This window comes from Microtus oregoni, unplaced genomic scaffold (assembly GCF_018167655.1).
Source record: "Microtus oregoni isolate MIOR12 unplaced genomic scaffold, Mior012 000002F_ref0000024, whole genome shotgun sequence".
Classification (NCBI taxonomy): Eukaryota; Metazoa; Chordata; class Mammalia; order Rodentia; family Cricetidae; genus Microtus; species Microtus oregoni.
The window spans coordinates 13,569,184-13,593,327 of NW_024543061.1; the positions used below are offsets into that span (position 1 = coordinate 13,569,184).

The window sequence follows — 24,144 nt, forward strand, 5'->3', positions numbered from 1 at the left end:
GAGAAGGAAGAGGAATGAAGAAAGAGGTCCAGTGACCCCCAAATCTATTAAACAGAGAGGACTGGAGGTAAGTATACCAGCGGTTCTGTTAAGGTGTGGTCCGGCCCGTCATCACCACCTCAGCTCGAGTCTCTCCTGAGAAGTGGTCTGACAAGTTGTGTTCAGCCTTTTCCTTCTCCTGGCTGGTGGCAGGAGAGGCCTGGCACACCCACAGCTAGGACCACAGCCGGCAAGGAGCCCCCAGGGCCTGCAGGGGACTGCCACGCCATGCTGACGCCTTCTCTCTGGCTGCCGATCTGTTTCTCAGAGCTCTGCCTGTGTCTCCCCGAGCCAACTCTTTCTTGGCCTCTTCTGTGTTTGTCTCTCTGGGTCTGTCAGTCTATCTGTCTTTCTTGGTCTGATGCCCTGTAAGGGCTGGGCTGGCCCGGGCAATGTTATAGGGCACAGTAGCTACAGCTTCCCAGCTGCCTCCAGTCCTGCGGGCTCACTCCCAGCAGCCCCCCAAGGGCTGGGGACTTTATCCTGCAGAACCAGGCTGGGTGAACAGAGCCCAGCCAAGTAGAAAAGCCCCACTCCTCCATCTTCCCAAGTGGGCCTGACCTCACAGACACCCTCTGTGTGTACACACCCTAGTCCCTGGGGAAATTCCAATCTCTTGGGGCTCAGTGCTTAAAGAATCTGACAGACACAGGGAGGGGCACAGCATCTCCTTGGAGACACCCATCCTTGCCAGGCTGGCTACGGCTCTTGCCTCTCACGTTTCTAGACAAGAGCAGAGCAAGGCGGACCCTGGCTTTGACCTTCAGATGCTCGCCTCTTCTGGAGTGGCCAGGACTTCAGGACCCTGAGTGATCTACCCTGAGAGGACAGCTACTCTGTCTGCGTCTCAGTGTCCCTCTTCCCAACCCTTCCAGAAAGGTGACAGCCGGGGGCAAAGCTGAGCAACACAGAAAAACAAATTCATGCTGGACAGGAGGCGTCTGTAAAAATTCCTAACTGTACCCAGAAGACATGAGAGAGCCTGACACGAATGGACCACGCATGTGTGTGTGGGTGCATGTGTGTGCGTGCGTGTGTGTAGCCCAAATAAGTGATTTCAGCAAAAGCCAGTTGGAGCTCCACAAAAACATGGAGTTTTGTTTTATTTCCTTATTTATTTACTTACTTATTGAGAATAAGATCTCACTAGTAGCCTGGGGTAGTCTCAAACATGCTATATACTAGAACTTCTGTTTCTCCTGCCTCTACCTCCTAAGTGTTGGGGTTGGAGGCATAAGTCAATACTTCTGATAATGGGGTCAAATTCAGGGCTTCACACGTGTTAGGCAAGCACTACCAACTGAACTATTCCTAGCCTGCAAATATGGTTTTAACATGAGCGAGATACCGCTTCCCTTGTCTCTTCTAATATCCTTAAGCCCATGCCTTAGCTAGAATCCGGAGCACTGTAGGATGTGGGTACAGGTGGAGACATTTCTTCAGGGCTCATTCTTCCCTGACACCCTATCAATTACACCATAAAAGGAGGTTCTAGCTATGCTAAGGAAAGGCTAAGAATGAGCTGAGGGAAATGACTCTTTCCTTCCTTTCACAGACGTCCACACATGGAGTGCCACCCTCCCAGCAAGCAATCCACTGTAGCGATTAAAGGTGCCAACCGGTGGCGTCAGGGCGTCTGCGTTCCGAGTCTGACATCTCCTAACTGTAGGACCTGAGCATGTCAGTTAACTTCTTCCTGGATAACAGGGTCAAGCCCAGGAGTATCACCTGTCTGCACAGGTCCCTGGGCCACTGACACTCACAGTCCCTGCCACTCATGGAGCCCTTTGCTCTATCACGAAATGGCTTCTGTTTCTTTCCTGGTGCTGTGACCACTGGCCAGCTCTGCGCCGGCTCCCAGAGATGGCCTTGCTGCAAAACGGGTTATTTCTGTTTGGCTGCTCAGAGCCCGGACACCCTGGAGTCAAGGTGTTAAGGGCCACACGCACACTAAGTATGGCGTACTCCTGTCCACACAGGGCCCCCTCTGGATTTTCGGTTATCACATTTGTGTCTTTTAGCTCTGATCTCCAGGGTGAGGCCTCTGTTTTATTCTTTGAAGTAATCCTAGGACCTCGGACGACGCCTGAGTGAGCCCGAGACTCACTTAGTCTTCAATAAAAGCGCAGGGCCCTTTGGGTCAGCTCCATCATCTTCTACCCAGGGATAGAAAAAGACCGAAGAAGTACAATTACATGAGCTGGGGTGTAGCTCAGTTGTCAGGGTGCTTGCCTCGCATGCACAAAGCCCTGGTTCTATCCCAGCACTGAGGAAGCAGCTGGGATGGAGCACTTCTGTAATCTCAGCTCTGGGGAGATAGAGGCAGGAGGAGCGAAAGTTCAAGGTCATACTCCACTAGATAGAAGTTTGGAGACATCTTGGGTTACATGGACCAAAAATGTATGTACGTGTGTATGCATGTATGTATGTGTGTGTGTGTATATATAAAGGTTAATGTATGTATGTTGGGGAAGGTACAAAGTGGCCCACCTTTTATAACTAACCTTTTGGTGCCTATCCGTGTCCTTCCTGTTCAAGGTTTTAGGGGTAGGAGAACAGGAAAGAGAGGTGTGGAGTATTGCTACTGTGAGGGGAAGCAGCTCCACAGGCCCACCTATAATGGCTCCTGATCTCTGAAGGCAGAGTTTCAAACCATCAATAACCGCATTCTGAAATGAACCTTGTTCCCACCTTAGAAAATGGTACAGTCTGCAGGAGACCTCCATCTGATCCCGACAGATGTGCACAGCGTACACGCCTACACGCACACACACGCGCACACACACACACACACACACACACACACACACACACACACATTCTCTCTCAACAGACTTGAGTTCTCTCCCTGAGTTAGCGTCAGTTCTTGGGAATGCCCCAGGCTAGGATGACACTTGGCTTCTCCTGGTCACTTTTCAGATGAGCCAGCCCTGTCCTCCAGGACCCCTTCTGAAAACCTTTTTATAGCCACTGTACCCTCCAGCCCCTGCCCCCAGGACAGCTGTATCTGCATCTCAGGAGGAAGATTCTGCTTGCTGAAGGCAATACCCAAGGATCAGAGCATACACAAACGGTTGTGCTGAAGTGCAGACTCCGGTCCTCAGAGCCCACACTGCTAGGCAGCCCAAAGGGAGGGGTGTGTCAAAGGGCAGGGGTCATAGCCTGATGTACCAGCCTGCGTGGGTCCTGCCCAGTCCTGCCTTGCTCAGGCCTGGGTGACTTTGTGCCATTTCATACTCTTAAATAACAGAGACCCCACAAGGTGGTGGGATCCGGAAATGATGTGAGGGATTCTGCGAACCGCAGAACACCTAGTAACTGTACAGAGGTGTGAGGGCACTGGGGAGCTGGCCACCTATGTTCTCTGAACCTGGATGCCACCGGCTGAAAGTGAGGCTGGGGCACCAGCTTTGTAAGGATGTGGTTAGTATTAGGTGAGCTAGGAAAACAGATTTCTGCCACGGTGGTCCAGGACACAACACCGGCCCTGTCCAGTCAACTCTGCTGGGTTGACCTGTGGAGGGGCTACTCCCTGCTCTCCCTGGACAGGCCCTGATGGTTTTCTCGGGTTCAAGGAGAGCCACTCCTCAGGGAAGGTAGGCGATATCTAGGCAGAACTCACTGCACTAAAGAAGCCTTCATCCTGGTCTTGTCCTCACCAGATTCTGGGTGTACTCTGAGGCTGAAGTGTTTGGACCTATGGCAGCCACGGTGTAGTCATGAGGAAGAGAGAAAAAGAAGCCTGGATCCCCGAAGCTGTCCTACAGGCCCCATGAGGAAACCAGAGTAGGAATCCAGGAGGGCTTCCTGGAGGAAGCGGGGGGGGAGGCAGAGCTAGATCAGATGGCTGGGAGGGTTACACAAGGTTAGCATGTGCCCAGGGCAGTCCAGGAGCTCTTATCAAACTGGGGCTGGGTCATCAGGGGTGGGGGTGGCGGTAGGGGACAGTCAGGAGTCCTGCTGAGTCTGACATTGTCTTTCCTGTGTAGAATACCTGGGAACCTTGAACGGGTGAGGGAGGCTGCCCCTGGCCTCCAGCAGAACGTCTGGGGTGGGCTCTGGAGGACTCTGTTGGAGTTGGAGCTGCTGGACTGCTGGCCCAGGATTGGGGCAGTCATGCATGTTTTCAATGAGGGACTGGCTCCTACCTTTGTCATTTAGAAACACTTACACTGGGAAATCAAGGAGGGAAGGGCTTGTGTTTTCTCCTAGAAGCTGTTATCAGGCCTGGGGTGGGCATAAGGGGACAACCTGGGCCAGGGCCAGTCAACCCGCCCTGCCCTAGGCCTCTACTGAGGGCCGTCAGGACTACGCAGTGAGCAGGAAACCCTCCCCAAACCCTGTCCTCTGGAAAGCTAGAACTGAAATCAATTCCTGGTCACGGGGCCAGTGCCACCTTGTCCCCAGGGACATAAGATCAGCAGTCACTCTTCTGACCTAGGTCCTCAGGAAAGCTGAATCCTCGTATGGAAAATGTGGGGGAGGAACAATTCACAAGCCAAATTTATATCCTTTCAACTGTCCATCCCTGGTCAGCCCCTGGAGCACCTCCCAGCATGAGCCACAGACATTTTTTAAAAATGTTTGTCTTATGTGCATCTGTGTACCACATGTGTGATGTGCACCCAGAGGCCAGAAGAGGGCTGTGGACCCCCTGGGCCTGGAGTATTACAGACAGTTGTGAGCTGGGAACCTGGGTGCTGGGAATTGAACCCTGGTTCTTTGGAGGACGAGTCAGTGCTCTTAACCTCTGAACCCTCTTTCCAGTCAAGCCTGAGACTCTTGAACGAAATCTCATGGTACCCAAAGCAGCACTAAGACCAGTCCAGACTAAGACTCAGACACCCCCACCCCCACAGAGGCCACACAGGGAGGACCAAGGGCTGGCGCCAAGCCCCTCTGGACATGAGATTAATGGCCCAGAAATTATGATAAAATAAACCTTTGGTCCTGCCCTATCTGCCCCACCGTAGGTGGGAGGAAAGCAGAGGGTAAGGCAGGAGGAAAGAGGTGAGATGTTTAAAGAAAGCTCAGAAGAAACACAACAGGCTCTCCAAAGACCCGAATGCTGGACTTGGGGAAACAGGCCGCAGACAGCCACTTCAAGCGGCTGAGTGAGGGGCTGACAGACTCTGAGCTCTCTAAGGGACAGCAGGGAGGCAGCAAACAGCGAAGCAGCCAGGGAACTGAGGAAGCAAAGGGAACTCCAGCCCTGCCCTCCCCCCACCCCATCACTGCACTGACATCAGAAGTCCCCAGCTCCACCCCTACAGGGCAGTCTTGACCCTGTTCCCTGTCCCAAGGGGTGCCAGGGAGACGGGGAAGTACTGCTCTTCTCTCTTTTCATCCCAGCTGCCAGCCCTGCCCAGGACCCCACCGCCAGGACAGGCCACCTGGTGACTGTTCCCAGAAGGTGCCCAGATTCTGAGCAGACATGTCCCAGAAGCGCTTGGCGGCGACAGTGGCAGCAGCCGGTTCTTTAAAAAGGCCCTCACGTCACGCTGCAGTCAGCTGTGGGGGCCCAGGCACTGGGGTGTTTATGGCTACCACCGTTCTCCCAAAGGCTCCCCTGTGCTGCTTTCTGAAGAGCCCGTGGTGGTCTCAATCCAGCCCCTGCGGGCACAGGGCTTCCTCTGCACACTGGGGTCAGTCGGGGTGACAATGGAATGACTTTCCACCTCAATGCCCCTGTTTAGTTAGACCTCCAAGGACGACAAGTTAGGACCAGGAATTCTGGAGACACCTCAGCAATGAACAGGCCAGGACCTAGCCACGCTGATCCAGGTGTGTGTGTGTGCGCTCACCCATGACGGGGACGTGGGGGACAAAGGTTAACATCAGGACATGTCCCTCACTTCTGCACATCATTTCCCTTTCTTTTTTGAGACAGGGTCTCTCCCTGAGCCTAACCAACGCATGGTGGCCACACTTGGCTCTTAATGACTGTGCTGTGGTGGGAACTCTGGACCGCTGAGCTGTCTCCCCAGCTGCTACCCTCCCATTAGACACCCTGACCTTCTTGCTTGCCAGTCTCTTCCTAACCAGGGGAAAGCAGTCACTTCCCACCAGCCTTGGGGTTAACAGCTTTGAGACCAAAAACAGTTGACAGAATCCTAAGAACTTATTAGGTGGCCGTCAGGTACTCCCAAGGAGGAAGAACTGACACCTGGTGCCAGAAAAGGAAGAAAAACTCTGAAAGCAAACAAGGGCGTGGGGGTGGGGAGGAATAAAAACCAGAGATAAAAAGTCAAGAGCAAACAGCGGCGCCTGAGAAACACGGACTGCAGCCGCCAACTTTTACGGCATCCAGCCCTGTTATTCATAAGCGAGTTTCCTCTCTCACAAAGAACCTTTTGCACGGTTTTCGCTGCTGCCTCCAAACCAGCTGCTCGCGCTGTTGTATCCTGAGTGATGATGAGGTTCTGAAAGGGCTTTTTGGGAACAGATGGCCAGGGGAGAGCTGGGGAATGTGCCAGCGGAGGGCCGGGCGGGCTGCCAAGGCCTGCGGTGACTGAGTTCTTGGGCTTCCAGCTCGCGTGCTTTCCCTGCCCTCTGCCCTCCGTGGCGCCAGCAGGCCTTCCCAGCGAGCGCTCGGAACATCTGGAGTCTGGGGTTGCCAGGAGGGGGGGCGGGCGGCCTGGGGGGGGGGGGACCCGCTGTTCCTGCGGAGCTCCCATAGACTTGCAGCCAGGCCCGCCTCTCCCAGCAGCTAATCAAAACCACAGCACCGAATGGGAACCAGGCGGCGCTCCCAGCTGCAGCCGAAGGCCGCCAGGCGACTTAACCCGGTGTCAGGCCTCACTGGCGGCGCAGCCCTGGGGGTGCTTGGAGCTGATGACACCTCCCCCCCCCCCCCGCCCCCGAATCCCGGCCCACCCCTCTCCTTGCCACCACCAGCAGGCTATTGGCTCCCTGTAGCTAAATGGAACCTCCACGTGCTACAGATGCCTATTTCCACAAGGGCTCCAAGTGGGTAGGGCACAGGACATGGTGGGGGGGCGCTCCTGGGCAGACTTCAGGGGTGAAAGAGCTTGCAGTTTTCAACCAAAGAAAGAAAGCCTACTTCTTAGATGGCCCAGGCCTTCTCTTGGCCTCAGTTTCCACTCTGTGCAATATGGGCAGTGCCCCTGACTCACGAGTATGATTAACAGGGGTAGAAATGGTAGGCGCAGTGCCTGGTGCACAGTGGTCCTCGCCATATGGCTGGTGTCTGTTGATGGTCGTCTGTTTATTGGCGTTCTTCGGCACCAAATGTTGCCTAGGTTTCTTGGTATAGATCCGCGCCCTTTGAAATCTAGGATTTATGGACTGACTGCTTGCTGGCCTTACTTTAAAGGACAGAACCAATGTTTCCATCAAGGGAGAATCTCTAACTCGAAAGGACAAGTCCTCATCTGCCGGCCTTGGGTCCTGCCCTTTCCGGAGATGCTCCTTCCTGGGGCTGGATTCGATCTTGTCACCCTGCAGCTGTAAATTCAGAGATTCCCCTTTAGATACAAGGACAGCCCCTTTCTGATACACAGCTTTGTTTATTCCCATATAAATAGGAAAGATATGCTGTTCTTGCTTCGTGGTGAAGAGACCTCAGGATCAGAAAGGTTAAATAACAATTCCAGGGGCACCAAGAAAGAAGTGCCACTGCCAGGGTTTAAAACCTGGTCTAGCCCCCCAAGTCCTACGTTTTGCTGACTTCACAGTTAAACACAAACATGTCAGGGACGGCAGCACTCCTGTAGGACTCCAGGGGCTCATCCCCGTTCTACAGACGTCTTTCTGTATCCATGTCCGAAGCATGGCGAGTACGAACCGCTTTCATGTCTGCGCATGCGGGGTAGTTGCTGCCTTCTCACTACACCAAGGCTCCCGAGTCTTCACTCATATCCGACACTGTGGGGTGAAAGGCGGAGTTCTGATCCACGGGGCTGAGACAGCAGCACCCCAGTCTCTGCCTCACTAAGACCACCCAGGGAACATCACAGACCATGGCAAGGAAAGCCAGCCCCGCTCACCTGGGAGGCCCCCCAGCTAACGATCCCTCCAACCCGGGCCCTGCCAGACTTGTGGCCTGACAGTGTCGAATGTGAGAGAAGAAATGGCAGCTGAAAGAACCCTCCATGTTGGAACAGCTGGCGACAAACATCTATGTAATTGGAATGCCAGAAAAAATAAATTGCATCCATTTTTATGACTGGAGGGGAACTGGATGGGGCTTTCCCACACACCTCTCCTTTTTCCCAGCGTAGAGGGGCTCCACAGGCTTTGAGAGCAAATGGCATTTAACTCAATGACTTATCCTAGAGGATTTGGATTTGAGAACCACTCCAGCCTGCCTCTGAGTTTCACGTGGGAAGTAGTCAGAGCCCGGAGGCAGGCCTCACAGAAGGGGAGAGCCAGGCACTGTGGGAATGACCACTTCTGAGGCAGGTTGGGGACAAGGCTAGGACAGGGCCCTCGTGAGTGCTCGGACCCACACAGAGTTGGGGGAGCTGAAGCCTGCCAGGGATGGTCTCTTGAGACTATGCCACATGTACCCAGGCTCTGTGATCAGCCCACAAAAGGACTGTCCAGGGCTCAGCCACCTGGATAGGAAGCATCCTGGAACACCCAAAGCTCATACTGACTCTCCCCTCTCCAGCACTGACGACCACTCAAAACCAGTCTGCCCTTGGTCCATCGCCAGAACTGACGGTCTGTTACCCCACCTGCCATCACCTTAAAAAGCTCCCCCAGGTGACAGCAGACAGAGAGGGCTGTCTGAAAAGCTTTACCTGCCTGAGAGCTCTCAGACTCCCAGGCACCCACACCAAGGGGGGGCTGCTTCTTCGCTTCTTAGCCCTGCAGGCCACACAGGCAGGCTGGTAACCTGGCTTCCTCAATGGATTGCTGCTCATCCTGTCCTCCCACCCCACCCCACTGTCTGGAAGCAGCTACAGCGGGGGCTTAATGACCACTCATTCCCAAGACTCAAAGAACTCCACTGAGTCAGCAGAAGTAACTGAGCTACCTGAAATCCCTGCAAGGGGGTGCCTAGACTGGGGGTACCAGCTCTCCTATTCCATAGGCTGGGCAAGTGGCACAGAGCCCAGGTATGAAGGAACAGGTCGGTCCTCCTTCTGGTTCTCTGTCTTCCTCCTCCTCCTGAGAGGCTCCCAGAAGCCGCCACTATGGCAGCTGAAGCTGCAGGAGCAAGGTGCAGGACCAGGTGCTGAGCTTCTGCACAGCACAGAGGGGGGCCAGCCCTCCCTGGGGCCTTCCCTCCTCCCGTCCTGCAGCTATGGAGCATCCTCTCATGGGGCTCTCTGCATTGCTAGGGCGTATGAGTGGGGAAAACTCACAACTAGTAAAGGAGAGTGGCTGATGAAGGGCTGCTATGGACAGAGGGGCGCACCTGAGGCTTGGGGGGTGGACCAATTCAGTGCTAACTCTCCCTACTGCAGACCTGAAGGGCAAGGTGGCTCACGAGGTCGGGGGGTCAGGAGCCACTGGACCCAGGCTCTCAAACAGATATCCTGAAAGAGCATTACCCAGTTTCTCCGGGACATGGTCGCTCAGGGTGCAATCCACCGGCTCAAACTGCCACCAGTCACAGTGGCCAAGACCACCAGCATCACAGAGGCAGAGCAGAAATCTGTTCACAGACAGCAGTCTTTGCCCACAGCCTCTTGCCGCCCTTCCTGGTGGTCTTGAGTCAGAACTACTCTTTCCACTTAGGGCTTTTCAGGGGGGCTCGCTCTGTAGCCGGAGCTGGCCTGGAATTCTTGGCAATCCTCCTGCCTCAGCTCCCAGAATGCTGAAATTACAGGTATGAGTTATCTTGCTAGGCACCGCTTACGTTTTTAAACTTCAGTTAAAATGAGCAGAGTCAGGCGGCATGAGATGGCTCAGAGTGTAAACAAGCCATCCACCCAGCCCGACGAACTGAGTTTATCCCTGGATCCTACGTGGTAGAAAAGAGAGAACCAACAAGCTTTCCTCTGACGACCTCCACAAGCACGGCATACGTCCGTCCCTGCCTCCAGGAATTAAATTTTTAATATAAATGAGTTGTAATGGGGTTTCAATTTCACAACACATGTACCCTAACTACATGTATTGGAAACTCAACTCCAGAACTCATGATGTCAATGATATGGGGCCAGGGACTTCTAGGAGTTGATTACATGAGATGAGGTCACCAAGGTGGGGCCCTGTGCGACAGTACTAGCTTTGTCAGTGAGAGAGAAACCTGAGCTAGCATGCTTGCTGTCTGACTGTGTGATGCCCTTGGCCAGGTTAGATAAAGCAAAGAATGCCCTTATCAGGATCCCACACTGGACTACTGCCAAGCCCAGATCCAAGAGTTAATAAACCTCTCTTCTTCACAAACTACCCAGGCTGTGGTATTCTGTTACAGTGACAGAAAGGAACAAAGGCAGAGGGGAACCAGGAAGTTATCCCCTACAGACACGTGAAGGGGCCAGCAACCAACCACGACTCAGCCTTGGTAGGTGGAGCCTGGGACAGTCATCCCATTTTTCATGGAAGAACAGCAAGGGCCCCTAGTGCTCCTGAGCTGCCCAGAAGCCAAGTGGAGGGCACATACTCACGATGTCATTCAGAGCTCGCTAAGACCCACGTGCCCTATTCCAGAGCCTCCTCGAGGGTGATGTTAACGACAAGCCTAGGGCATGGATCCACATGCTACTCTAGACTCAGAAAGGGCAAAGCAGACACCTGCATGGAAGGTTCTAGCTCTTAATTTTTTATACTCTCTAGAGCCCAAAAGGACTCTGGGCAAATCTGCCTCGTCCTCCCAATGGCAGAGCAGACTCTGTCCTTGGCTTCCTGGTGGCTGGACCCATGTGGAGAACAAGGATTCTTCATGAGATTTTGTCTCTTCCACTTTGATCATGCCTGGCTTCCAAATCTTCCAACCACAATGTCCTGTTGCCACTAGGTGGCAGGGACAATGTGGCAAACGATTTCTTATCTACACCCCCATGACTATCACAAAGAGGGTACGGTACGTGGAGTAGGTGTACACAGGGTGACTTCAATACCCCCTCTATCACCTGCTTAAGGGCTCCTGCAGTGGTCACATGCCCTATAAGGGGCAGACACCTGCCTGTGCCATGGCAGTGCTGAGCCCTGGAGCTAGAGTACACCCTCCATCCCCTCTTGCCTCATGAGACTTCTCAAAGGGGTAGTTCTCTACATAAGAAGGAGAACCCTGAGCAGAAGCAGGGCCTGGAAGCCACAAGAGCCAAGGGGAACAGTGAGGTCCAGGCTCTACTTTGAGTGGATCGGACATATCTAAATATGTATGTGCTTCCTACATGAATCCCCCACTCCAGAAATAGGGAAGGCATCCTCGAACCAATCACCAAACAGGCAGGACTGTCTCCTCGTTCTCTTTCGAGATCCATGAACACATTTTATCTTTGAGTGAGTGACTAGTTCCAAATATCAAGGAAACTCAGGGGTTAGGAAAGAGCTCTCAGCCAGCGCTGCCGCGGTGTAACTCATCCACAACCTACCACTTCATTGCCTAATCCGAGCGCTGCAGGAAGGGCTCTGTGATGTCACAGCACTCCCAAAGCATGGCTTGGAGGGGCATCCTCACTCTGCCGGCCTTTTCCCCTTGCTAGGGCTGCAGTGCAGAGCACTGTCTACTCCAATCAAAAGACTAGCGGAGGGGGGTGGCTGGCGCTGCTTGGAGTGGGGGGTATAAAGAGGTGGGGAGGAGTCAGAGAGGAGAGGGGAAAGTAGGGAGCCTGCCTAGGCTGCCTATCTGCACCACCGAGGGACACACACCAACAGCTGAATGCCACGGGAGTTCACCAAGAGTTTACCAACTTCCTTTGTCACCGAGCACACGGCATGGGGCCATCAATCACACCTTCATTTACCCATGTCACTCTCCCGAGGAAGGCAGGAAAGCTGGCCCCAGAGTGGCCAGTGGGGCTTCCTCTCTCACCCACTTGATGAGGGCCTCTCCTAATTGGCCCTGCTAAATCACTCCCAGGAATGTAATGTACAATTAGGGCTGGTAGCACCCCCTGAGGAGGGCCTCCCTGGCTGGGGCCTCCGCAGCCTTTGGGAAATCAGGGTAAGCCATAGGTTCCCTACCTAAAAAGAGCCTGGGGGAGGGGCAGGCCAAGAGGATGGAAGCAGGGGATTGGATGAGGATACCAGAGTCCCCAGCTCCTGTTCGCAGGACCTCCAGGCGGCTCACAGACAGACTGGCTCCCACTCTCTGTCTTTCTCCATGCACAACAGGGGACCAGAGACCCAGGCAGCTACAAAAACTCTGCTAAATCCTAGCCCCCGACTGGATGTCCTGAAGCATCACACATGTAGGAAGTTATGGTTGTGCCCAATCCTTTTCCTCCTCCACAGATTTCCTTAAATACATCAGGTCTAGCATCGTCTGTCCACTGTGTCATCTGCCTGGTAGCCTCTTTGCTGTTCCCAGCTCAAATGTCATTTCCAGTAAGATGTCTGCCCAGCTCTCTTGGACAGGAGAGTAACTCTTCCATCTGGCCTTCCCCTGCCCCAGCATGGGCCACGCTGTCTGTTCTCCACCAGGGGACATCTCTCTGACCACCCCATCACTGTATAGGGAGTTCATAGCCCTATCCAAGCTGCCCAGTGAATCGCTCCAGGATGAATACATAAAATCAATGAATGAACAGATTATCATCAACCCCCACGCGGTTTCATCCCCACTATCTGGACGAAATCACCTTCCCCAAACCCGCAGAAGGCATCTCCTGGGCTGTGGCCCATTCAGGACAATCTCATCCTGATGCAATGTTTGTCAGGGCCACATGGATAATTCGGCCTCAGATCACACAAGGGCAGGAAGGGCTTCAAAGGTGGACCACTGTTTTTACTTAAGCAACAAGCAAACCCAAACCTAGGGACTCCAGGACTCCAGGCTATCCAACGTCACCCAACAGCTTTAAGCCCACGATCCCATCCCTGATCCCAGGCAGGTGGGGACTCCTGAGTCCGAGGTGTCCACCAGGACGTTCCAAGAGGTTGAGCTCTCCAGCTGCTTGGGAATCCTGGGCACACAGGGTATCGCCACCTCACGGTCCCCGCCCCCCAAAGCTGCTGCCTGAGTGCAGGTGCATACCTTGCGCTTCTTGGCCCGTCCTTCTGCCTGCAGGGTGCGGGTGCAGCGCTGCACACACTCAGAGAAGCTGAGGTTGCTGTGATCGGCGCTGTAGTCCAGGTCAGCCAGCCGCGCCAGGGACAGGATGTAGTTACAGGCGATCCTCAGGATGGCCAGTTTGGACAGCTTCTGCCCATAGGAGTAGCATGGCACCTGAGAACGGCAGGGGGAGGCATTAGGAGCAGCTGCAAAGGCCCCTAGGTTGGCAGGGGGGTAGAGGCAGCCTGTCTACTGCATGTCTGGGTCTGACACATGAATTTACGACCTGTGCTAAGCATCTGAAGTTTACACTCCCACATCCCAGCTCACCCACTCCCACACTCCCATTTGACAAGGGAAGACGATGAGGCCCAACGCAGATGAAGTACCACAGATTTCTGCCCTGACAGAGCCCCATCCTCCCTCCCTCTGAAGGGACAGATATTCTTTCCACTTCTGATGCTCTTTTTCACATGCTCACTCATCCACTGACACTCACTTTGTTGGACACTTGACGCCTCAACAACTAGAAAAAAAAATTCAAGATAAAGTCTTACTATGCAGTCCTGGGTGTGCCGGACCTGTGATGTAGACCAGGCTGGCCTCCAACTCACAGAGATCCGTCTGTCTCTGCCTCCCGAGTGCTGGCATTAAAGGCATGTGCCACCGTGCTCTGCAAAAACTCGACTCCCGTGGGTCTGGTAGTGTATGCCTATGATCCCAGCACTTGGGAGGTAGAGGCAGGAGGATCAAGAATTCAAAATCAGCCTGCTCCATAAGTTCACAGAAAGTCACAGGTGACCCTGTCTCAAAACAACTTAAATAAATTTAAAATAAACACACGACTCTCAGCCAAGTGTGGAGGTGCACAGAATTTGGGGAGCCATGGCAGGAGGACTACTGTGAGCTGGAAGCCGTCCTGAGCTACACAGTGAGTACCAGACTAGCCAGAGCTACAGAGCAAGATCCTGCCTGGAAACGAGCAAGCAAATAGACAAGCCTCAACTCCTGCCTTCAAAGGATTCAGCCCCGAGAAGAGCCATGGCTCAGCGGGAAAAGCTGTAGCCATGCAAACCTCGCGACCAGAGGCCAATCCTGGGGCCCCATGTACCCAGGCTGTCTGTCTGCCCCTCATGTGCCCACAAACACACACCACTCACGCACACACTTAGTAATAAACAACATTTTAAACACATCATACATTTTCCTGGGACCCCGGAGATGTTCAGGGGGACAGTGCAGATACACAGACACAAAACTGTGGTGTGTTTTCTTCTTTCTTCCCTTTTCCCATGCCCTCTGGACCTGGGTTACTGCCAAGCACAGCACACAACAGGTGCGTAATAAATGCCAACAGCCCCAACCAGACTTGACTCATTAGTCTGGGATTCAGCGGCAGCTAATCACCCACTAATTATAAAGGGGCGTGTGCTGAGAGGGGGCGGAGCCTCGGACTTCTTCCACCCTCTACATGTACTATGTGAGCTGTCATAGAGCTCAGACCACCGGACGTGGAACTGAACACGGCATTGTAACATGGATGTAACTCCTCAGAATCTACCCGACAGCTACTAACCTGGACCTGTTCCTTCTCTCCACCGTTCGTTCACACAAACGGTTGAAATGTCCCACCAGCAGCCAAGGCTCTGGTCCTACCATAACTCTCTGGCATCTAAACACAGCATCTGTATCCGCATTACGCCACCGAGCATGGGGCCCACACAGAACCGTTGCTGTAGTATTTAGGGAGCAGCGGCTCTTTGAAGTCAATGGTTTTGAACCAGAAATGATTTTATCCCTCAAGGGACAGATGGCAAGGCCTGGGGACATTCTAGTTGTCACAACAGAGGAGCAGCAGTTTGGAGGGTTTGTGCTGCAGAACATCACACCACGTGCAGGATTCTCAGTGCCTTCCACAAGAAAGAACTCCTCGGCCAAAGCTCAGCAATGGCCAAACATGAAAATCCCCACTGGACGCCCCAGAATTAAGTATGAACAAGACCTCTGACCGTCCCCTAAATACAGCACTCACTTCATCTAGAACCGTCTCTGATTTCTCATGCCCACCCTATCCTAAGAGTGCAGCCTTGCTTAGTGGTGCTGCAATGGCACCTTTCTGTCTTTAAGTCCTCAGTTGGCCCCCATCCGTCGTGACCAGTGTCCCCATATGCTAGGGGAAGGCTCCCAGCTGAGGAGTATTCTCCAAATTCTGCCTGAAGCAGACTTCCAAGGGGCTGACTAAATAAGGCAATGAGTGAATTAGCTCCAGAATATCTTGAATCTAATTCAAAAACACTATTTGGAGGCTGCAGAGATGGCTTGCAGTTAAAACAGTATGCTGATCTCCCAAAAAAAAACAGAATTTGTTTCCCAGCAGCCCAACAGGGCAGTTCACAACTCCCTAGAACTCCAGCAACATGGAAGCCAAGGCCCCCTCTGTTCTCCTCAGATACTGCACTATTGTACAAACCCACACTCAGACACACAGACACATAATTAAAAATAAAACGAAGTGATAAGGGGTTGGAGAGAGAGAGCTCCTCCAGAACAGTGTTCTTCCAGAGGACCTGGGTCTGATTCTGACCCCCACACGGCAGCTCACAGTCACATGTGACTCCAGTTCTAGGAGATCCAGTAACCTTTCAGCCTCTTCAGTACCAGGCACTCACGGAGTGTGCAGGCACATATGCAGGCAAAATGCTCACATCCATAAAACAAACAAGTCTTTTCTAAAAAGATAAAACTAAAAAGAACTTTATCTGGGCTGGGAGATAGTTTCATCAGTATGCCTTGCAAAAATGATGTCCTGGAACACATATTAAAAACGTCCAGCACGGCAGCATGTGCTTGCGATCTCAGCACTGGGAAGGCAGAATCAGAAGCATCGTGGAGCTCGTTGGCCAGCCTGCCTAGGCTACAGTCAGACCAGTAAGACAACATTAAAAAAAAAAAGGCCCAGCAGAAGTTGTCCTCTGACCTCCACACACACACACACACACACACGCACACACACATGCACACGCACGCGCATATGCACACACGCATGCACACGGATTCAACACCCGGCTCCGACTGCCCAGCATAAGACAGAGTGAATGCTATACTCACTCTGAACCTTGGTGTCTTTGTGTACTGGGAAGAAGACTGACCTCACAGGGATTCAGTGGGTGACATAGGCATTGTACACAGCAAGCCTAGCAGAGATCAACAAAATGACAACATTCAGTATTGCAGAAGGTCCTAAGGCGGGCTCCAGAGAGGATGAGAAACCTGGGCACAGTAGCTAACCACCCTTCAGCCTACAGAAACCAGAGACTAGAAAACCAGAGCAAAAGGGCAGGGAAGACTACAGAGCATGCTAACTCTCCTGAACTCCCAGCCCCCACCAGCACACTCATCCTCCCCATGGCCACATCACCAAACCCATCCAAGAAAAGCTGGCAGAACAATGTGATTTGCCTGTTTTCTGAGTCCAGAAAACACTTTTATCAATTTGAACAAATAAACGCAGTCTGGCCAGAGAAGAGGGTCTCGGGGGCAGGCCCAGCACCTCTGCCTGCCCCTCGACCCAGGAGGTGATGTCTGCCTGCAGGGTGGAATCTGGGAACCCGGGACTACTGTCACTTACAGAACACTCTGGAAGTCTCCCTTCAACGGCAGCTCTACACCTGGGTCCCCAAACACCCAGGCTTCTAGGAAGAAGCGAGACTTCGAGAAAGATCTCTGTGCTGGGATCCAAAATGACAGGTGAGGCCAAGGCCAACCCAGGAACATCATGCCAGGTTCTGGATCAGTCTGTCCTAGACTCGTCACTTTGTACCATCGCTTGGGTCAACGTCCTGGTCAAACTGAAAGCCAACCATGGATTGAGCCCTCGTCCATCTGATGGCCACAGCCTTTCACGGCAGTATCCTATCTGAAATCTGCCCCAAGTGAAAATGAATGTCCCACATACGCACAAGAAAAACAGGTGACACGCTGAGCCTCAGATCGGCCAACAGAGACCTGGCTGGAGCCTGCAGCTTGTCACATACAAACAGACACTCCTCTGCCACCAAGGTGGCCACGTGAGGCAACAGTAACGGTCAGGTGACTTGCCCCTTCTCCTCCCCTCCCGCAAGGCTGGCTATCCTGGACTGGAGAGATAACTCAGTCGATAGAGTGCTGGCCTAGAATACCTTGATATCCTGGGTTCAGTACCCCACACTGCACGAGCCAGGAGTAGGGGTGCACACCTGTAATCCCAGCACATGAGAGGTAGAAGCAGGAGGATCAGAAGTTTGAGAGTGCTCTCACTCAGCTTACGGTGGGGGTGGGGATAGCTTTGGATAGAGAGCTTTGGGCTGGTAACCCCAGAAGACCCCACCCTTGCACATTACCTCTGTGAGCACCCTCAGCCAGTCACAGACCCCATCCATTCACCCCAAGACCCCACCTGGTCAGGAGCCTGGAGCTGAAGGAGTAGGCAGGGCCACTTGGCTCCCACTCTTCATCTCCACTTCCCAGCTTCTAGGATGGAAAAGGGGCCTCCCTCGTGTTTCTCCATACAGACTGGCTGTACCTGCATATATCTGTGCGGGTGGGCATGCACGTGTTTGAGCATGCGCAGAGGCAGACACCAATGTCAGCTCTCCTCCATCACGCCCCATCTTGATTTCTGAGACAAGGTCTCTCCCGAACCTGGAGCTCACGGGTTCAGCAGAACTGGACTGGCTAGCAAGCCCCAGAGGGCCTCATGTTTCTACCTCCCCAGTGCCAGATGACAGATACGCGCCAGTGTGCCTGCCTCTGTAGGTGGGAGGATGAACTCAGGAATCACGTTTGTATAGCAAGCATCTTACTGACTGAGCTGTCGCCCCTGCTCCTGGATTTTAAACTTCTCAAAGGATCGGCTTTTGGCGTTTTCACAAGGTCCTCTAGGCCCCCAAACATTCCACTCCTCCTCCACTGCCCAAGCTAGACCCTCCCTTGGCTCCAGCAAATACTGACTGGGCAGCCTGAGGGCCTGGCTGCCCCTTGGACATCTTCCCAACTTTAAGGAGGACCGTGGCCTAACAGGACCTGTTTCTTCACCAGAAACGTGGGCATTCCAACAGCTGCTTCTCAAAATGGGGTCACAGTGGTTAAGTGGAGAAAGAAACAACAAAAACAAAATCAAGAATCTCCCAGAACACGCAGGACAGCCTTCAAAGCCCTTTGCCCTCTGTCGGTCTCTCAGGGGCAGTCCTCAGAGACCCCTCCAGAGCTGCAAGCACACGATGTCTCTGCATATAGTGACATTCTGGTTTCCTTCTGTGTGAAGCTAGTCTCCTGTGTCTGCGGGAGAGGATTCGTGAAACCTCCTGTCCAACATCCCTGCCAGGTCTACTTAGAAATATCCTTTAAAATTCACAGTCTCTACAAAGTAAAGTCACCCCAGGGTCTGACAAACCTGAGGACAGACCCTGACCACTTTCTACGTGTCCTTATCAGTGCAATGACAAGTAGCCCTGCAAACTTATGACTGAAGCTATATACCCATGTCACAGGAATCTCAATAATCAGTCTCCCTCGGAAGTGTGAGCTTGGGGGCAGGGGAAGAGTCCTGTCACCCTCTCCAACCGTGTGGACCTTCCAGTGTAAGCACCTGCCCCCTCCCGACTCACTAGCATCTGGGGGAATGCACAGACCCCGCTGGGGGTCCCCTGTGCCTCTATCACCTCAGAGGATTTGGGAGTCCAAGAGAGGCTAAGATGAGACCACCCTCCACATACCCTTCTGGGATCACTTTGGATTAACCTGGTGGGACCCCTGGAGACCCCCAAGACACACTGTGGGAGGTAGCCTGGGCTCCACTTGCTCAATGCCTCCTTCGTGGGGAGATGCAGCTTCTAAGGGCCCAACATGGCCCGCTGCTGCCACTTCTCCAGGGACATCAAGGGGCTTCCAGGGAGAGAACAAAGCCACCCACAGGCTAGACATCCTCAAGGTGAGCCCAGCTGGTGGGTCCTGCCAGGAAAAGGAGTCCCACTGCTCAGGCCCTTCGGTCCTCTACCCAGCACAGCTGGCCTTTCCCGTGGACCCCTCCCACCTGGCAGGGAGCAGCCTGCACGTGGCCAGGCCCAGCTGCACACACATGGCCTTCATATGAGGCAGCAAGGAGGGCTCGGGTGCAGCTGGGCTGGTGGCAAGTGCGGTAGCCTGACCATCTGCCCCATAGCCCTCTCCTCAGACCAGAGGGACTCTGTCCCACCTGTAGCTGGGCCAGCAGCCACACAGCCCCCTCTGCTGTTTCTTCCTGGCTGGGAGGGTCGCAGTGACAGGCTGAGGCCTGACTGGTTCCCTGGTGCTCGGGGTGGATATGCCAAGACGCAAAGCCATTAAGCACTGGCCACCGGAAAGACTCACCAACCCTGATTCATTCCAGGCTCTGTGGTGACCGCACAGCTCTGCCCCTGCACAAAGCCATGGGTACAGTGCCAACCTGGGAACCGAAGGGTGGCACGTGGAGACAGTGCCGCACAAAGCCTGTGAGGCCACCAACAACACTGCAGGACCTCAGCCAGCTCACACAAACTTCCTGAGACCCTGGGATCACCTTCTGATGACAGCACCTGCTTCACAAAACCAGGTAGAACACAGAAGATGCTAAGCACAGAGCCTGGCACTTTCTGTGTTCACTGTCGAATGATAAAAGGACTTGTGAGATGGCTCAGATGCTGTCATGACCAACAGCCTGAGTTGGATCCCCAAGGCCCACGGGGTAGAAGGAGAGAACCAACTTCTCAGTTGTCCTCTGAGCTGCATGCATGCACGCACGCGCACATACACACACACACACACACACACACACACACACACAACTTAAAATTTTCAAATGAGCTGGATATCATGCCTTTATGCACTTAAGGGGCAGAGGCAGGCAGGTCTCTATAAAAGATGTAGGCTGCCAGGCGTTGGTGGCGCACGCCTTTAATCCCAGCACTCGGGAGGCAGAGACAGGCGGATCTCTGTGAGTTCGAGGCCAGCCTGGTCTACAAGAGCTAGTTCCAGGACAGGAACCAAAAGCTACGGAGAAACCCTGTCTCGAAAAATCGAAAAAAAAAAAAAAGATGTAGGCTAACTACGGCTACATAAAGAGACCCTGTCTAAAACAGGGAGCCGGTTAAAATAATAAGGAATCCATACGTCTCGTCTTACAGAGCCCTGCTCAGTCCCGAGGCCCTGCCAATGGTTGGGAAATGCTCCTCTTCCTCACCGCTCCTGCCTTACTTCATTCCTTTGTGCCTGTGAGGTCGTGGATAACATCACGATGAACCTTAGCAGTTGAAGCCCAGAGAGGACAGGGGACCTGGTGCATGTAGTCTCAGTCCCTGGCTATGTTTCTGTCCTTAGACAACAGGTAGGTGTCCAGTAGAGCCCAGCAGGCCTTCTAGGGACAGGACAGATGGTTAGGGCTAGGAAAAGGCAACGGGGGAGGTGGGGAACAGGTGTACACGCTCGTGTATTCTTTGAGTACATGCACTGAACATACAGACATACACTGAACTGCATGTGTGCACACACACGCCTCTCTCTGAGAATGCATGAGACACATGGAACTGACTCTTTCGTGCAGAACCTGCCTCACAGATAACAGAAACGAAAGGAGACGGGAGTAACACCCTCATCACAGAGAGTCGCCAATGGTACCACCCAGCGGGAAGATTTTAGTCAGAGACGTTCTCCAGAAACTGCTGCCATCTAACCCCTCACTACAAGATGATCATGGCTAAGTCTCGTACCTTCTCCTGGCCTCAGCATTGCTTACTACAAAATGGGTCTATCCGTTCCTGCCTGACTTGGACATTAAGACTAAGTAGAACAGGATTCCTTGTTGAAAGTCACAAAAGCCACAGGACATGAGAGACACAGGCATGAACGCTCTCTGTGGGAAAGGCTGAGGAAGGTGGCTGGACGCAGATAAACGGAGACTCTGGGCACGTGAGTCCCCAGTTCAGGAAAGACTCACCTAGCCGCACAAGGAGCAGGCACACAGGCAATTCCCGCCTTCCACCATCCTCCTGTCCTGAGAGATCCCACAGGCTGTCACTGCCCAGGCATGCAGGCACACAGCAGCTGGCTAGGGCAGAATGGTGGCTCCACAGCCCAGGGTGACAGCTGATGCATTTGCAGGCAGTGACCGCCACCCCACCTCATTGACCAAACATTGCTCCCAAACTCAGATGAGACACTCAGGCTGAAAAGCCATGGGGGCCACTTCTTTCCAAGGGTTACATGTCCAGGTCATAGATGGACTAGATCTCTATTGCCTGACCATACCCACAGAAGGAAAACGAGAGTATGAGCCAAAAAGAGGATGTTTTCTGAAATGGTTTGTGACTGGCTAAAGCCCAGAGAGGTTGAGTAACTTTCCAGGAGACAGACAGCTAATCAGTGACAGAACAAACAAAAACTTCATCCATTAAAGCAGTTACATCCACCACCCACTCCAACCCCTTACATGACTTGAATGGGAAGGCCCATGCCACACCCTTTTTAGATTCACCCGTCCGTAAGAAAATGAGAAACTAGAGTTCCAGGGGAGTACCAAGCTTATCCGAAGTGGAATTGTCAACTGCCCCCCTCCACCATGGGTAATTCTCAAGTTTTCTTTTGCTTCCCCAACAGGAGCTGCCAGGTGACAGCAGTCCCCACCACCGCCTCCCCCTCCCCAACCCCATGAGGAGCCTGTGACTTCTCCTGACCTCCCTAGAGGGAATGCCCCAAGCAGCAGTCTCCTGGGCTGAGGTGACTGATGTGATCAGAAGAGGAAGGGCAGTGGAGGGCAGGGTCTCCTGGGAAAGTTCCCACAGATCAGTTCCTGAAGCTGTCCTTGGAGGGACCACAAGCTTGTAGCGGGTCCTTAGGGACTACAGAGACCAGGCAAGTGCAGAGATCCCACAAGGAAACTGAATGAACATGGTAGCCAGGACCAAAGAGAGGCTGACAAGCTCCCTTGACGGCCCTTTATATTTCAGGACACCCCCGCAGGAACGAACCTTTCTAATGTTGAGGTTCTTGGGTGCCATCCACAGGGACCAAGACCCCAAGCATGCCAAGTGCGCAGGGCTGTAAGGTGGTATTCTCCTCCTTTCCCGGGCGAGGGGGGGGGGGCAGGGGAAGATTTCCATATTCCCCTCTGTATTCCCCACCCAGCCCACGGGATTCCAGAAGACAGATACTCGCTGCCATACAAGTCAGACCCGCGGACAAAGTTAGCCCTCGCGAACACCGGGATGCGTCTGGGCTAGAGATCCTTAGCTTTGGTCCACTTTGCAAACTAAGGTCTGTGGCCAAATCTCAGTTTGATAACGCAACCTGCCTGCGCTGCAGGATCCCCTTTATTCTGACTCCAATTCTGGGGCCACTCACCCACCCACGCCTATCACTGTTGCCCCGCGGCAGAGGGAATACCTGCTTCCTGAGCGCCTCGAAGGCGGCGCTGATGGTGTGCACCCGCGTCCGCTCCCTGGCGTTGGCCAGGAGCCTCCGGGTCTGCTGCAGGGCTTTGATCTCCGTGGAGGCGGCGGTCGCTTCGCCTGGCCGTTTCCTAGGCGACGCAGAAGAATCCGGGTGGTTATTGTAAATTACGTGTGAAATTGACGAGTAGGAACTTTCCCCCGGGCGCGTGGGGGGCGCAGGGCGCACGGGGGATTCTCGTGGCGCCGCTGGGGGTTCAGGAGGCGCAGACGGCGTGGGGCGTGCGGGAGGGGCGCACAGCAAGATGCGGGGACGCAGAGACGGCTCACGGTAGGGCTGCGCCTCGTGACGCCCCGGTGCCAAGCTCTGGGACGCCGGTGGCGGCGTGGGTAGTCCCGGTCCCACTGTGCCCAGGGCGAAACCGCGTTTGCGCGCGTCTGAGACTTCAGGCGCTCGGATGCCCCTGAGCTCCTTGGTTGTGTCCGTGCCCCCACCTGGAGGAACCGCCGGCGCCACTGAGGCTGGCACTGGGGTTGCGATTGGGAACGGCTGTGTCCTGTCCCGGAGCCCGTTGGTGGCAGCGGTGGCGCTGGCCGTGGCGCCGGGCTCGGGTGCTTCCAAGTTCAGTCGGAAAGTTTTATAGCCGTTCGTGCGCCGCGCCGGCTCCTTGCCTTTCCGCTTGAGTTTCTTGAGGCCGTTCAGCTCTTTCACGCACACAGTCTTCCACGGCCCGTCCTCGAGGACCGGGATGTGCTTCATGGTGCGGACAGAGCCAGGCAGGGGCGTGGGACTTCCAGGGACGCGCGCCCGCTGAGATCGCTCTGCACGCTGAGCGCCTGGCTGCGCCCGGTGGCCGCGGTGCTCAGCGCCGCCTTGTCGCCTCGTTCTCTCCTCCTACCCTCCCTCCCCGGGTTCCTCCCTCGCTCCCCCACTCCCGGGGCAGCTGCGCCTCAGGCTAGGTGAAGCCTCGGAGGCTGCCCGTTCCCTCTATGAGAGCTCAGAGTGTCATCAGAAGTCGCTGCCGCCCTGCCAGCATTTCAGCAGAACGCCCGCTGCGCTCCATCTGTGTTTGTTTAGCCTCAGTTTACACAGAAGCCCAGTTCGCAAGATCACTCAGCGCCGCCCGCCCGGAGAGGAGGCAGCTCCCGCCGCCGCCGCCGCCGCCGCTGCCGCCTTCCTAACCCAGGCAGCCCGAGCCGCGAGCGCCTTTAAAGAAACAGGAAGCATTTTTCAAAACAGCTGGGTTGAGGGCCGCCTCCTTTGTCCGCGTGCTCTCTGCCTCCCCCTACCCCATGCCTTCTGCCGGAACCGGCCTCCTCCTGCTCGTCCTCCCCGCCCCCTACTCATGTTAGGGGCGCGCCTCGTCTCCCCAAAGACAGTCGGCTCTCTCCACTACTGCCCTAAGCACGTGGCTGTTGATCGCTCTGACCCTTCACTGCCATGCCTTCTTGGTCTGGGGGTGACGCAGCGCCGACCTTCCCCACCCAGAACCTTCCTGTCTACCTCCCACCCAAACTATCCAACAG

The 24,144-nt window shown here is 54.2% G+C and overlaps 1 protein-coding gene across 4 annotated transcripts in view; it reads right to left on the bottom strand.

The window, feature by feature from the left end:
* The window catches only part of Atoh8 (atonal bHLH transcription factor 8), a 29,411-nt gene extending 5,650 nt beyond the window's left edge, over nucleotides 1-23,761 (bottom strand). Inside the window, exons 1-5 of one of the 4 annotated variants that reach the window (XR_005973667.1) lie at nucleotides 22,613-23,761; nucleotides 13,160-13,351; nucleotides 9,564-9,829; nucleotides 8,049-8,179; nucleotides 7,559-7,926 (exon numbers count right to left, since the gene is read on the bottom strand). Coding sequence is in view for 2 of the 4 variants with exons in the window: in XM_041645210.1 (XP_041501144.1) it covers nucleotides 7,915-7,926; nucleotides 13,160-13,351; nucleotides 22,613-23,377 (969 nt within the window). In the remaining 2 variants the exon portion in view is untranslated. Of the gene's footprint in view, nucleotides 1-7,558; nucleotides 7,927-8,048; nucleotides 8,180-9,563; nucleotides 9,830-13,159; nucleotides 13,352-22,612 lie in introns of those variants that run through there. The other 3 variants (XR_005973664.1, XM_041645210.1, XM_041645215.1) reach the window with 3 other exon arrangements.
* Nucleotides 23,762-24,144: the final 383 nt, after the last annotated feature.